General features: G+C 33.0%; 1 protein-coding gene across 1 annotated transcript; it reads left to right on the forward strand.

The window, feature by feature from the left end:
* Positions 1–112: 112 nt before the first annotated feature.
* Positions 113–7,882, forward strand: LOC139507318 (cell adhesion molecule CEACAM1-like). The gene is made up of 2 exons (XM_071295702.1): positions 113–254; positions 7,554–7,882. The coding sequence occupies exons 1-2, from the start codon at positions 113–115 to the stop codon at positions 7,880–7,882; spliced, it is 471 nt and encodes a 156-aa protein (XP_071151803.1).
* The last annotated feature ends 7,953 nt before the right edge of the window (positions 7,883–15,835 follow it).

A 15,835-nucleotide genomic window follows, 5' to 3' on the forward strand; every position in this document is an offset into this window, starting at 1 on the left:
CTACTACGTGGAAGAATATGGCAATCATGTTAACCTTGAGTGTACTATTATACCTGATAAAAAATTCCAAACTGTACATGTATTTTGGACAAAGAATTTTAGTGGAGGCATAATGGAACAGAACAAGCCAGTTGAAAATCCTTCATTTGATATTACATTTGCTACATTTGAAGATAGCGGCCAATATACTTGCTCTGCCAAAGATTATCAGTCTACTGTTCATAGTCAACCAATCAATCTTACAGTAATTGGAGGTAAGTATTTTCATATTAGAAAATATAGCATAACCAAACTATTCTCATTATCAATGTATGATATTAAGTAACATTGTTTCATATTCATTATTAAAGTAATTTTTAACAATCAAATTGAAACTCACTAGAAATCGAGAATGAAATATTGTTATTGAATAGAAATATACGATTATTTTAAATCTGGAAGTTATACCTGCTGCAATTTGTTCAAACGACATATGTGAATATATATTACCCTTTTGACGACCTAAACTCAGAAATAGATATAATGACAAGAAGAATACAAGGAGTTTTCATGTTACGTGTACTCAAATGGCATGCACTGTTGGTTATTCATCGTACTACCTTCAAAATTAAAAGTCTACAGACAAATTAAATATAAGAGAAACATAAAAAAGGATACCAAGTTCGGAATATGACAGTTGTAATCAAATATATATAGTTCGTTTCTATGTATGTTGCATTAGTATTTCTTTTATTTTCACTTAAGTGTTTCTGTTCTTCCGTTGTTTCCCTCTAATAGAATCTGTGTTTCCCGCGTTGTTAATTTGTATTCCGAATTTTTTTTTTTTTTTAAATCCTTTTAATACTGTTAAACAGAGGAATACTTACATTACTATTTTTTTTTTAATTTACCGAACTACAGTGAAAATTCATGAGAAGGAAGCACATAAAAACCGACAAAATAAAAGCTAGCAATCAAAGGTGAAAAAGTCAGAAACTATATTTGTATGTTAAAGTAAAGATAATTTATCACCCAGTTCATTTATAAGATTCTAGTTTAAACACACTAAACGTACACAAATTATTTGAATTGTTGAATTTAGAAGACATACCGATATAGCTAGATACTACAATTAATTATTTAATAATTAACACAATTCTGTATTTATTTAATAGTCTAAAAATTGTTATAAAATACATTGTATACCATGATTACAAACCTGATCATAAACTATATCAATTTGTTTAGAAATTTAACTGTGACGTCACATTGTGGCGTCGATTTAGTCGCGACAAACAAAGCGTTGTCCTATTGTGTTATTTTTAGGTGCTGACCTTGCTTGTTTTACATATTCGTTTTTATTTAGTGGTTATTCAGCACTTCGGTGTTGACATGATTTTCAATTATATTGTCATATAAATTTTCTGTTTGTAAAAGTATGGATTATTTTAGATAAAAGGATTGATTCATCCCAGGCATAGTCAACCTTAACCGTATTTAGAATTATGGATAATCAATGCTTTTTAACTGTGCACTTGTTTGGCTTTCTAGCTATTTTGATCTAAGCGTCCCTTATGAGTCTTATGCAGACGAAACGCACCGCACGTCGAGTGTATTAAATTATAAGCCTGGTACCTAGGACAACTATTATTATATAGTTCTGAAATGTAATGTTGTCATTTAAATAGTATATTTAACATTGCCATAAAAGCACGAAGTTTGGAAAGCAACCAAGTACAAGTAAAATCACAGAAACAACTGAACTACGACGAAAATTTAAAATAAAAAATCCCTAATCAAATGGCAAAATCAAAAGCCCAAACACATCAAACGAATGAAAAACAACTGTGATATGACTGACTTGGTACAGACAATCCACCATTGTTTTTCTTAAAATGTCCTCAGCCAAGTCAGGAAAATGGCAGTTCTTATCTTATAGTTCGTTTCTGAGTGTGTTGCATTGTCTTTTGTTTCTTGTTGCACTTCAGTATTTTGTTGTTTCGTATTTTGTCCCTCTTATAGTTGATGTGTGTCCACACTAGCTGCATCATCACAAAAAAACAAAATACAGATGATTATGTTGTATATACTAGAACAATAAGTCAATATAGTTTTAGAAATTTGTTCGTGTATGATTTTTGACATAATCCCTTCGTAAATTTTACGGACACCAGCATGGGTTGGTTGATATCGAATATGTTCCTTATGTCGTAACAGCAATCCGTTCCCTTTTCACAAATGTGACATACTGAAACTGTCTATCGGATTTTTAATAACATGAGCAACACGACGGTTGCCACATCTTAAGCAGGATCAGCTTATTCTTCCATAGCACCTGACCTGGTTTTTTGATGGGGTTCGTGTTGTTTAGTCTTTATTTCTATCTGTTGAGTCTTGTGACTTGTGTGTATTATTTGTCTGTTTGTCTCTTTCTTTTTTAGATATGGCGTTGTCAGTTTATTTTCGATCTATAAGTTTGAATGTTCCTCTTGTATCTATTGCCCCTCTTGTATAATACTAACTTATTTGTTAATAAATATAACGTATGTACATGCATGCTGATGAAAAAACATTTTTTTAAATTTTGTCAGATATTCCCAGCTTAACAGTTAAATCGAAATATTACAATGTGCAACACGGACAAAATGTTACTCTCGAATGTAGCATTACCGCAGTTCCGCATGTCACAAATGTTTACTGGCAGAAGCAAACAGATGATTCAACAATAAATATTACATCTATTGATCAAAGAGTGTATGGCGTATCGCACTCTGTACCTTCTTTGACTTTGATAAATACGCATACAGCTGATTCAGGATTGTATACATGTTATGCAGACAATCTTCTTGGATCTGGTCATAGCCAAAATACAAATTTGTCAGTATTTGGAAGTAAGTATCTTAAATTTTTAAATGAGGATTAGATCTACCATAGATACAATGTTTATAACTTGCTGAGGGTTAAAGTAAATCCGTATATTGTGGAAGTAAAAATCCTTGGTTGAAAAATGGGGGTGACCGTTGAATTTTGAGAAATTGATTTATGTTACACATATTTTTAGATATCGACATGTTCAAAAGCATATTATCATAATGATTATGATAGTCAATGATAATGCTTCTACTGGCCTCTTTTACTATTCTGATTTGGGTGTATCATTTGAGTTTTGTGTAGCTATAGAAGAGCGTCTTGCGTACAAAATTTTGATCCTGGTATTTATGAGTAAATTCATCTGTATGTAACATATGTAAATATATCATTTGTTATAGTTATCAAAATATGTATATATCCTTAGTTGTATGAAAAAAATCCGTAAAATGTTGTCAATCAGATGTCGAATAATTATACAGGGTTTACAGCATATTTTTTTACTTCGTTTTATCCTGCAATCGACCTTTCTACTATATTAATACAGGTTAACAGATAAACTATCAAAACAAGAATGTGTCCATAGTACACTCATGCCACTCTCGCATTATTGGACCATGCAATTGGGGTCAAAACTCTCATTTGGAATTCAAATTAGAAAGATCATATCATAGGGAACATGTGTACTAAGTTTCAAGTTGATGTGACTTTAACTTCATCAAAAACTACCTTGACCAAAAACCTTGATCAAAACTTTAACCTGAACTTTGCACTATCATTTTCTATGTTCAGTGGACTATGTAATTGGGGTCAAAACTTTAATTTAGAATTAAAATTAGAAAGATCATATCATGGGAAACATGTGTACAAAGTTTCAATTTGATTGGACTTCAACTTCATCAAAAACTACCTTGACCAAAAACATTAACCTGAAGCGGGACGAACAAACGGACGGACGAACAGACGGACGAACGGACCCACAGACCAGAAAACATAATGCACCTCTACTATCGTAGTTGGGGCATAAAAAACACAAGCGTATTAACTGCATACAAAGATATTCGGTTACGACAAATAGCTTACATAGATCATAAGAAGATGTGATATGAGTGTCAATGAGACAACTCTCCATCCAAGTCACATTTAAAAACTAGAGGCTCTCAAGAGCCTGTGTCGCTCACCTTGGTCTATGTGCATATTAAACAATGGACACAGATAAATTCATGACATAATTGTGTTTTGGTGATGGTGATGTGTTTGTAGATCTAACTTTACTGAACATTCTTGTTGCTACAATTATCTCTATCTATAATGAACTTGGCCCAGTAATTACAGTGGAAAATATTTTCTAAAAATCTACAAACATTTATGAAAAATGCTAAAAATTAACTATAAAGGGCAATAACTCCTTAAGGGGTCAATTGACTATTTTGTTCATGAAAAACTTATTTATAGATCTTGTTTTGCTGAACATTATTGCTGTTTACAGTTTATCACTATCTATAATAATATTCAAGATAATTACAAAAAACGGCAAAATTTCCTTAAAATTACCAATTCAGGGCAGTAAACCAACATCGGGTTGTCCGATCGATGTGAAAATATCAGGGCATATAGATCTTGACCTGATAGACAATTTAACCCTATCATATTTTCTATAAATGCTTCGGGTTTTGAGTTATAAGCCAAAAACTGCATTTTACCCCTATGTTCTTTTTTAGCCGTGGCAGTCATTTTGGTTGGATGGCCGGGTCACCGGACACATTTTTTTAAATTAGATACCCCAAAGATGATTGTGGCCAAGTTTTGATTAATTTGACCCAGTAGTTTTAGAGGAGAAGATTTTTGTAAAAGATTACTAAAATATTCGAAAAAATGGTTAAAAATTGACTATAAAGGGCAATAACTCCTAAAGGGGTCAACTGACCATTTCGATCGTGCTGACTTATTTGTAAATCTTACTATGCTGAACATTATTGCTGTTTACAGTTTATCTCTATAATAATATTCAAGATAATAACCAACCAGGTGCTCCGCAGGGCGCTGCTTTATTCGACCCCAGTGGTCGAAACCTGAACAGTTGGGGCAAATTTGGTCACAATATTCAAGCTTGATACTGTCTGAATTTTGATTGTGATCAAATTTTTGACATAATATAGGTTTTTGCCACAAAATTAATGTGGTTCAAGATCTAACACATCTATTGCACAATACTGTGCAATTGAATATTTCTTATTAAAACTTTTCAAAATTTGAAATTTGAAAAATGTTGAAAAAAAAATCCCTTAAAAAATGGCAAACTTAGATCCCCCTAATTTATTGAAACCCCCCCCCCCCTTGGAGAAATAACCCTTAAACTCAATCCCATGCTTTCCTTTGTAATATTGAACCTTGTAGTACGATTTCAGAGAGATCCATACACTTAAACACAAGTTATTGTCATGATTGTTTGGAAACTAGAAACATGCTTCTTTTTGGCCCTTTTTTTAGCCCTTAATTCTTACATATTTTGGGCAATTAACCCAAAACCTAATCCCAGCCTCCCCTTTGTTATATGGTACATTGTGGTACAATTTCAGAGAGATCCATGCAATTACACACAAGGTATTGTCTGGAAACTAGAAAAATGCTTGTTTTGGCCCCTTTTTGGCCCTTAATTCCTAAACTTTGGCACCATAACCCCTTAAATGAATCCAAACCTTCTACTTGTGATTTTAAACATTGCAGTATATTTTCAGAGCAATTGAAATACTGGTAAACAAGTTATTATCCTGAAACTAGAAAATTGCTTGTTTTGGCCCCTTTTGGGCCCCTAATTCCTAAACGGTTTGGACCATCATCCCCAAAATAAATCCCAATCTTCCTTTTGTGGTATTGAAATGTCATTAAGATCTATTCACTTAAACTAAATTTATTATCCGGAAATTAAAGTGTCTTCGGACGACGACGACGCAGACGACGCTGACGACGCAGACGACGCAGACGACACAGACGACGACATCATACCCTCATCTTTTTGGGGTCGTATAAAAACAGCAAAATTTCATTAAAATTACCAATTCAGGGGCAGCAACCCAACAACGGGTTGTCTGATTCATCTGACAATTTCAGGGCAGATAGATCTTGACCAGATAAACAATTAAACCGATGTCAGATTTGCTCTAAATGCTTTAGTTTGTGAGTTATAAGCCAAAAACTGTATTTTACCCCTACGTTCTATTTTAAGACATGGCGGCCATCTTGCTTGATTGGCAGGGTCACCGGACACATTTTTTAAACGATATACCCCAATGATGATTGTGGCCAAGTTTGGTTTAATTTGGCTCAGTAGTTTCAGAGAAGATTTTTGTAAAAGATTAATAAGATTTACGAAAAGTGGTTAAAATTTGACTATCAAGGGCAATAACTCCTAAAGGGGTCAACTGACCATTTCGTTCATGTTGACGTATTTGTAAATCTTACTTTGCTGAACATTATTGCTGTTTACAGTTTATCTCTATCTATAATAATATTTAAGATAATAACCAAAAACAGCAAAATTTCCTTAAAAATACCAATTGAGGGGAAGCAACCCAACAACAGATTGTCCGATTCATCTGAAAATTTCAGGACAGATAGATCTTGACTTGATTAACAGTTTTATCCCATGTCAGATTTGCTCTAAATGCTTTGGTTTTTGAGTTATAAGCCAAAAACTGCATTTTACCCCTATGTTCTATTTTTAGCCATGGCGGCCATCTAGGTTGGATGGCCGGGTCACGCCACACATTTTTTAAACTAGATATCTCAAAGATGATTGTGGCCAAGTTTGGATTAATTTTGGTCCAGTAGTTTCAGAGGAGAAGATTTTTGTAAAAGATTTCTAAGATTTACGAAAAATGGTTAAAAATTGACTATAAAGGGGTCAACTGATCATTTTGGTCATGTTGACTTATTTGTATATCTAACTTTGCTGAACATTATTGCTGTTTACAGTTTTTCTCTATTTATAATAATATTCAAGATAATAACCAAAAACAGCAAAAATTCCCTAAAATTCCCCAAAATTACCAATTCAGGGGCAACAACCCCAAAACGGGTTGTCGGATTCATCTGAAAATTTGAGAGCGGAAAGATCCTGACCTGATAAACAATTTTGCACAATATCAGATTTCCTCTAAATGCTTTGGTTTTTGAGTTATAAGCCAAAAACTGCATTTTACCCCTATGTTCTATTTTTAGCCATGGCGGCCATCTTGGTTGGTTGGCCGGGTCACGCCAAACATTTTTTAAACTAGATACCCCAATGATGATTGTGGCCAAGTTTGGTTTAATTTGGCCCAGTAGTTTCAGAGGAGAAGATTTTTGTAAAAGTTAACGACGACGGACGACGGACGACGGACACCAAGTGATAGGAAAAGCTCACTTGGCCCTTCGGGCCAGGTGAGCTAAAAAGTCAAACCTCAATTGTGTTACATCAAAAAATGACTCGAAACTCTACTCAAGGAAATAAAGTGTCATTTATCAAATAATTAAGTTTGACATGTTATACCTTTTATGTTGTCATTATCATTTTGACCACACATAAAGAGAGTAACACCAACACGTCTATTTGCGAAATTCTAATTTGTACATCAAAGTTAATAAATGTTCTGAACAAAACTATTTTCCTATTTCAACATTCTTGTAGTTTCAAAGGGTAAACTTTATGACAATTTTTTATGCAGGCGTTCCAGTTGTATCAGTAAAAGATATAACCGTCACCATTGGATATGGCCACGATGTAACTCTAGATTGCAGTATAATATCTGACCCACCGGATATCATCGTCTACTGGCAAAAGGAACATAATGGAACAACAACAAATTTAACATCGAACAATCCTGGCATTGGTGGTTCTGCCGCTAGAAAACCATCATTGACAATAAAAGAAGCAAAAGAATTCGATGCTGGAATTTATATTTGTTTTGCTTTAAATGCTGTAGGATTGGCTCGCAGTAATGAAATAAACCTGACTGTGGAAGGAGGTATGATTTATCAAATTTTCAATGTTTAGTTGTATGAACTGTTCAGAGGGTTTCATAATTTTGACTGCTTTGAACAATCCTTATTCTACATATTAACTTTTGGGATCTAGTCTCAGTTCCTTAACCGGTCAATTCATTTCCATCATTGTATTCATGTTATGTAAAAAAAAGTATTATCATTATTCGATAACGACGATCAAGCTATTGCCATGCGCGTTTGTATTGTTATTTTTTGATTACTGAAATGAATAAAGGCTTTATTATTCAACCTTGTAATGTTGACTATTTGACAAATATATTGTTGTCCTAGTAAATAAGGCAACTCATAGAATCGTTCTCTATGTAAATGACATTACGTTCACTGGTTGATAACGGAATGAGGTCTTGACAATTTACACTCACTCATCATAAACCCCACTTCACTAGCGATCATGGTTTTAGTGTAAACACATTTCATTTGTCTGCCCTTCACTTTGGTAAACCAAATTCCAAACTTAAAGACAAATTGAAAGACATTGTCATGTATGACAATACGGAAATGTAGTATCATTGTTTAGTGTTGTTGGAAGAAGTCATACTGGGTTCATTTAGAAATAAAAAGATGCCAACATACATAGAAAATATATTATTTTTATGATTTCACTATATTTTGTAAAATAACAAAACCTCTGATTTGAACAAAAAAACTATCCTGAAACTGATGTTATCAGGAAGTTTTATGCTTGTATGCAAAATATTTTGCTACGTTTAGATATGATGTTCTTTTAAATAGCAATCGTCATCACCATGGAAATCAACGCTTTATAACGAATTAAAAATAAAATATATCATTATTTTTTTAGATAAGAGATACAATATATACATTGAATGGACATTCGATACGTATACATTGAATGGACATTCGATACGTTTAATAACGGGGAGGGGCGGTAAAAGGTTGCTGTTGTGAATTTTTATTTTTTTTTTAATTTCCAACTGTGACATATAGGACATATTGGGTGGACGAGGCTTTGTATGACCCAAAAAAAAACATGATAAGACGACATTTGAATTTGTTTCATATGAAGATTATTAAAAAAAAACAAATATGACTTGAAATAAAACCTGTACCGTATGACCCTCAGTCTTAGTTATAATATATATCTGAACTTGAAATAAATTATAATAAGGATGAGTTAAGAACAAATTTTACAAATAATCAAATTATTCGACCTTTACAATTGCTTACTTTGCCTTTCTAAGTATCAACATTCCATAAATCCATATCCTGCTATATGTTGAATATACCACGAGTGTTTTATATCCCATTTTTTAGAATGCATATCTAATTTTACTACTTCACTGATGTTTTAAATTACAGACATCAAATTTCCAATAGTACAAATACATTCGGATAAAACCATACTGGTCAAATATGGAGGTTCTCTCACACTTGCTTCTTACATTAGATCCTTAAGGGAATATCCTATCAGGGAAATATATTGGCAGTACTCAAACAATGGAATTATAACAAGACTTGATTCTAAGACTAATGGAAGACACATTGATAACTCATCTCTTACTATCATGCATATGACTACATCTGAATCTGGAGTATTTACCTGTTTTGCCAGAAATGATGTCGGGACGGTAAAAAGTAATTCAATTACTGTAGATGTGAATGGGGGTAAGTTAAGTTGTTTTAAGATTAAAGTTTGGTTACACTCTTAGCACGTTGAGAACGACACTGGTTTGACACACTATATAAAAAACCATACATAATCATAAATAAACATCGTGGGGCGCTGTCTTCCTGCGGATAGCGTTCCAGCGTACTAGCACTATAAAGTCCTGCAACTACGGTAGGCTAGCACAAAGCAGTCAACACTTTACATACACCCTTTGGTTTTTTATTTATTTTATTTTATTTTATTGTACTTCTCTTTTTTTCAGTACATGCAAAACATCTCACTAATATTTTTTGCAAAACTCACATACACAAATTTAGGCTTATTTCGGTTTATACAAACTATTTGGCATTTAAATTCACATACACTATTTGGCATATCAAAATTATCCGCTCTTTACTTGGCTGATGGTGTACCAGGACAACGTTGCTGCAGTTCAGTGCTGTTTGCTTGGCCTCCTGTTCCTGCTTCTGGTGGCACCGTGTTTATTAATAATTAATTTTTATATTTTTTTTTTAATATTTATTTATTTATTTATTAAATGTTTGATTTAAACAAAATTATTTTTATACTATTTTATTATATATTTTTTTATATTCTTTTCATTTCTTTATTTATTTACTTATTCATCAATTCATTTATTCATTTATTTATTCAATTTGTTTGCTCTGTAAAATTTTATTAATTTTATTTTTCATTCTAAATTATGTAAAAAATAAATTATTTAATGCCCAAAAAGGCGCAAGCCTGGGCCGACCGTGCAAGGGCTGTATTACCCGTCAAGGTCGTTAAAAACTTCCATTTGTTGTATAAATAAACATAATGATATGATAATCGCTAAAATATGTGAACATATCAGGGTAAACTAAGATAAATTAGGTTAATGTGTCTGATAATTAAAATATAATGCTGGTTCCATTAACCCTTTCCCTTTCATGCATTTTAGACCTTTACTTATCGAAAATACATCATCGAAGTTTAAATGCATCCAGAATTTGCATCAATGGTCATACACATGCCATGTTGGGCTCAAATGAAAGATAATTGGTAAAATATTTCCAAAAATTAAGTTTGAAGATAATTCGTCATTTTTTGGTCACGTGGTATATTTCCAAAAGTCACGTGACCGTTGGAGAAAAAGTGAAAAAATACGAAATCCTTGGGCAAAAAGTCGTGCAGAGACATATTGGTGGGCTAATAGGGTCAGGTTTTGATGGAAACACAATGCCTCGAGTCTGTTAAAGTCATATAAGTTATCATAGTGGTATAAATAGACGCATAACGTGCTATAGGCCTTGAAATATCGATGTCCGTAACATCAAAATAATTGATTTTAGACGCTCTTTTTGTCCGATTTCAAACTTGGACCCTAGTTATTTTTCTAATTCGTTTTCAGTTAATCAGCAACCTCAACTTTGATTTTACAAGGGAAAATTCATTGAATTACCAATGCTAGCTTGATCTGGGACACCCTTGACCGAGCCCGATGGAACAAAGGGGGTAAAAAAAGGGGGGGGCAATTTTGCACACACACATTCTTTTAAAAAAAATTTCGTAGGTTTCCTTTTTGAAATTGAAAGTAAAGTTAAGTTAAGTTACATTTAATATAGGAAATTATTTTTCCAACTCCGGCAGTGAGATCCAACTCTCAATCTTAGCGCCTTGGGATAGATCAGCGTACCCCTGCGCCACTGGCATTGTAGTGAATTTATCAAAATTTAAGTACTTAAGTCTACTACTACGGAAGAAATTTAAAAAAAAAATAATATAAAGACTCTCATCAAGTTTGTTTTCTTTTTAGAATTAAGTGTTCAGATGATAATTTTTTGTTGCCAAATGCATGCTTTTTACGCAAATCTAGGAGGAATCCACTCTTTAAACTGTCATTTTTTCATTGAAATATACATGTTCCTTTATTCAAACAAAAGCTTTTTCAACTTAAGTATACCGCAACACTTACGAAACCATGTTTTGTTACATCTATTTCAACTTTGCAAAAAAAATTCAGAATATTTTAGCGGTTTTTGTCTCTTTTCTCATAATATCTTTTAGAAATGACGTCAGATTTTTAGCGTAATTCAAGTTTGTGATTGCGCTGCTACACTAAAAATTACATTTGCAACTAGTGTACAAGTTAGAACTATTAGTTTAATACTATTCTTCAAAAACTCAATACACAGTTATTGAAAAAAGACATAAATCCTCTTAAAAGAGCAGTTTTCTTTGCACTTCTTTTTGAGAATATCCCTCAAAATTCAAAGAAAAATAAATAGTTTTTACAGAAAAATTACACATCAGTAAGGGGCGACTTGTTTATTAACTAATAATGATAGAGGTTTGATGCACATTAAATCGCATTGCTGGTTATCTGAGGAATAATTTGAGCCCTCAACCACATCTGTACGCCAGAAAATGGCGATTACACAAGTCTAAATGTCACACAAAAATCTTGAAATTGGTTTCACCGGTAAGCTGTACCGGTGTGAAAGGGAGAGGGTTAAGATATCTTTTTGTCAAATTTTGACTTGAAAAACAACGTAACTTACACATAAATCAATATAGCAACATATGTTTCATGAAATAGAGGGCACTAATTTTTTATCCAGATTTTAGACTAGATTGTAGTCATTGAGTAAACAAAAACATGTTTTGCTTGTTATTCATTGGTCAGTTTAAGATTGAGCAACTACTAAATACTAATCTAGCGGTTTTTATACATTTGATTTTTTAACCTCAACTTTATATTTGAATAACAAGAAAATCTTAATATTTTGAAGGTCTACCAACTGTACAAGTCAAACACAATACTTATGAATCAGTTTATGGTGACGAGGTTATTCTTGGTTGTTACATATTGTCTGACCCTTTACTCAGCAATGTGTATTGGACAAAAGAGGAAAATGGCATTCAAACAATAATAAATCAACGATCTGTTGGTTATCAAGGATTGACTCCTGAACTTCCGTCACTAATTATAACTTATGCTACAATATACGACAATGGAAATTATACATGTCAAGGAACTAATGCAGTTGGAACTAGCAGCAGTGAACAAATATTTCTTCAAGTAATAGGTGGTAGGTACGATTTTTGGAATTTTAACATAAAGTTATCACTTAACTAATTTGGAAATAATAATGACAAATAAATAAACATGACATCTCCTTACATATATGTACATGTACGAACTGTGAAGTAAAGGGTTTAAGGGGAAAGTTCATACCTCCATTAAATTTAAAACATCCAAATGTAAAAACGTACTAGGCATGCTTAAATATTGTATTAGTAATGTGCTGTCTAAGCTGTCAATTTTTATTCAAATGGTAGAAAATATGCTTGTCTAATTTAAAACTGTAATAAAAATATACCTTTTTCTGAAGATGTATAATTCAACAATGTATACTGCTTGTATTATGAACGATGTTGTAATTAATATTGTGTATAATATGCCTCTGTTACGCAGTCTTCTGTGGTTGAGTTTTCTTTAATAAACTATAAACAAACATACTGATCACCAAACATTGACAAATTCCTTCATTCTGCTAATAAGTTTCATTACATAACTTTGTTAAGTGAATGGGAATGTTGAAAGTTTTATCGTCAGCAGAATCCAGTCTCCAAAAAAAAACAATTGTGATTGAAGTCGTCTGAAGTTAATCGTCGTTTAAAGATTCTTAACATGCCTCTGAATTTATGATAAAAAAGCAATTTGTTGTTTTCAGATTTACCAGACGTATTTGTACCTATTTCGAAAATAGAAGTTAGCTTTGGTGACAGCGTTGGACTGATATGTCATGTTAAAGCCAAACCCATTCATGATCTTGTATACTGGGAACATAATGTAACTGGTGTCATAAGACGGATATTTAGAGAAACAGTTGGGACAGAAGGCATTACTGTGGACAACCCAACACTAACTCTGAAGTATGCTACCAACAACGCATCAGGACTTTATACCTGCTTTGCACGGAATGCAGTAGGGATAAGTTATAGTTCGGCCATCAACGTTATTGTAAATGGAGGTAAACTATCAACCCAATACTTTTTAAGATAACAGAGAATATAAACTATGAGTGAAAGAACATTAGTTGAAACTACTCTGCATTTCGTCATAACCTATTACGCGTTGCAATAGCTGTTTTTAATTTGATAGATGCTTTTGTGTTTTTTCGTAAAATTGTTTCTTTTAAAATTGTACACAGTGATGACTTCTGTACCCATATTTTGACTATTTTATTTATTATAGTTATCAAAGGTACCAGGATTATAATTTAGTACGCCAGACGCGCGTTTCGTCTACATAAGACTCATCAGTGACGCTCATATCAAAATAGTTATAAACCAAACAAATACAAAGTTGAAGAGCATTGAGGATCCAAAATTCCAAAACGTTGTGCCAAATACGGCTAAGGTAATCGATGCCTGGGATAAGAAAATCCTTAGTTTTTCGAAAAATTCAAAGTTTTGTTAACAGGAAATTTATAAAAATGACTACATAATTGATATTCATGTCAACACCAAAGTGCTGACTACTGGGCTGGTGATATCCTCGGGGACGAAACGTCCACCAGCAGAGGCATCGACCCAGTGGTGTAAATAGTTATCAAAGGTACCAGGATTATAATTTAGTACGCCAGACGCGCGTTTCGTCTACATAAGACTCATAGTGACGCTCATTTCAAAATAGTTATAAACCAAACAAATACAAAGTTGAAGAGCATTGAGGATCCAAAATTCCAAAACGTTGTACCAAATACGGCTAAGGTAATCGATGCCTGGGATAATGTCTGTTTTGTTCACGCATCGTTGTAAATATAACGGAATGTGATGAGACTGTCGTCTAAGTGAGAGGTTTGGCGCTATAAAACCAGATTCAATCCCCTGTACCAAGTCAGAAATATGTCCATTCGTTTTTTTATGTGATTTGCTATGTGATAAGGAACTTTCAGATTGTATTTTCCTCGGAATTCAGTATTTTTGTGATTTTACTTTTCATTGGGTCGAGCAAAGAAAAAACGTTATGGTATCTTCATTATCAAATGAGTCAAAAATAGTCTAATAAATCAGACTGTGAACTAAAACTGTTAGAGAAAGACTAATGCATGAAATTAAGGGGGAAAATTGGTTGATTTTGCTTTGCAAATCAAAACAGAGCAAATAACCCTTAACATACTAGTAGATAATGTGCAGTGAATTAATCCTTTTTTCACCTAGTGACGAATAATATTATAAATATAAGTATTATACAGAGCTCCAGATAAGCTGCGTATTTGCGTGATCACGCAAAACAAATAATAAAAAACCCAAATACAATTGCCCATTGCAGGGTTCAATAACCCAATTAATTCAAAGAAAAACCCAATTATATGCAAAAACCATGAGTTCTCAACCCTTTTATTGGCTACCGTTTGCGTTATTTACCCTTATCTGTTTACAGTCGTCGCGGAAATCTATTTTTATGATATTTAAAATTGGAAATGTCCTTTCGTTCTAAAAATAGATCCCTGTATCAAGTAGCAGAAATGGGTCGCTGTTGGAATTTTTCGTTGCTAAAGAGGTACACATGTTTTTGAAATCATTTCGATTTTCGTAGGGTTTATCCAATTAGCGTATGTCAAGATGTCATAGTTTTTCTAATTGCTCGGGATTTATCATAACATACATATACATTGAATTAAAACGAAAGTGAATGTCCGGTAAATAAAGGCAACAGTAGTATACCGCTGTTCAAAACTCATAAATCTATGGACAAAAAACAAAATCGGGGTAACAAACTAAAACGCATTATATATTAGAGGAAAACAATGACACAATATTAAAATGTAACACACACAGCAACGGACTAAGCATTAGACAAAATCCGATGAGAATAACCACTATAACATCAAAATTAAATACATGAATTTGGGATAGAAAAGTATCGTGACACGTCTTATAGTAATGTGAATTCACACTCAAATATAGAAGAAAACAAACGACACAACGCAAATACAACGTAAAAATATTACACACACAGAAACGAACTATGATATAACAATGGCCATTTTCCTGACTTGGTACAGGACATTTTTTAAGAACAAAATGGTGGGTTGAACCTGGTTTTGTGGCTTTGTGGCATGCCAAACCTCGCACTTTGATGGCATTGTTAAATATAACATTAAAATGACAACATAATAATACAGGACTACAATACAAATAAATAGGAGAACGTAATAGGCAAAGAAACACATGAATAATAGATAACAAAAGGCATCAGGTTTAAAATTCATTACGTCTAAAACGCGCCTCGTCCAAACAAGACTTACAAGTGACGCC

Source organism: Mytilus edulis, unplaced genomic scaffold (genome assembly GCF_963676685.1).
Source record: "Mytilus edulis unplaced genomic scaffold, xbMytEdul2.2 SCAFFOLD_440, whole genome shotgun sequence".
Classification (NCBI taxonomy): Eukaryota; Metazoa; Mollusca; class Bivalvia; order Mytilida; family Mytilidae; genus Mytilus; species Mytilus edulis.

What these genes read in the sequence shown, in the direction of transcription:
- LOC139507318 (XM_071295702.1), top strand. Translation starts at nt 113, where the DNA reads ATGGAACAGAACAAGCCAGTTGAAAATCCTTCATTTGATATTACATTT. An exon ending in CAATCTTACAGTAATTGGAG is followed by an intron (nt 255 to 7,553) that starts GTAAGTATTTTC and finishes TTTTTTATGCAG; the next exon opens with GCGTTCCAGTTGTATCAGTA.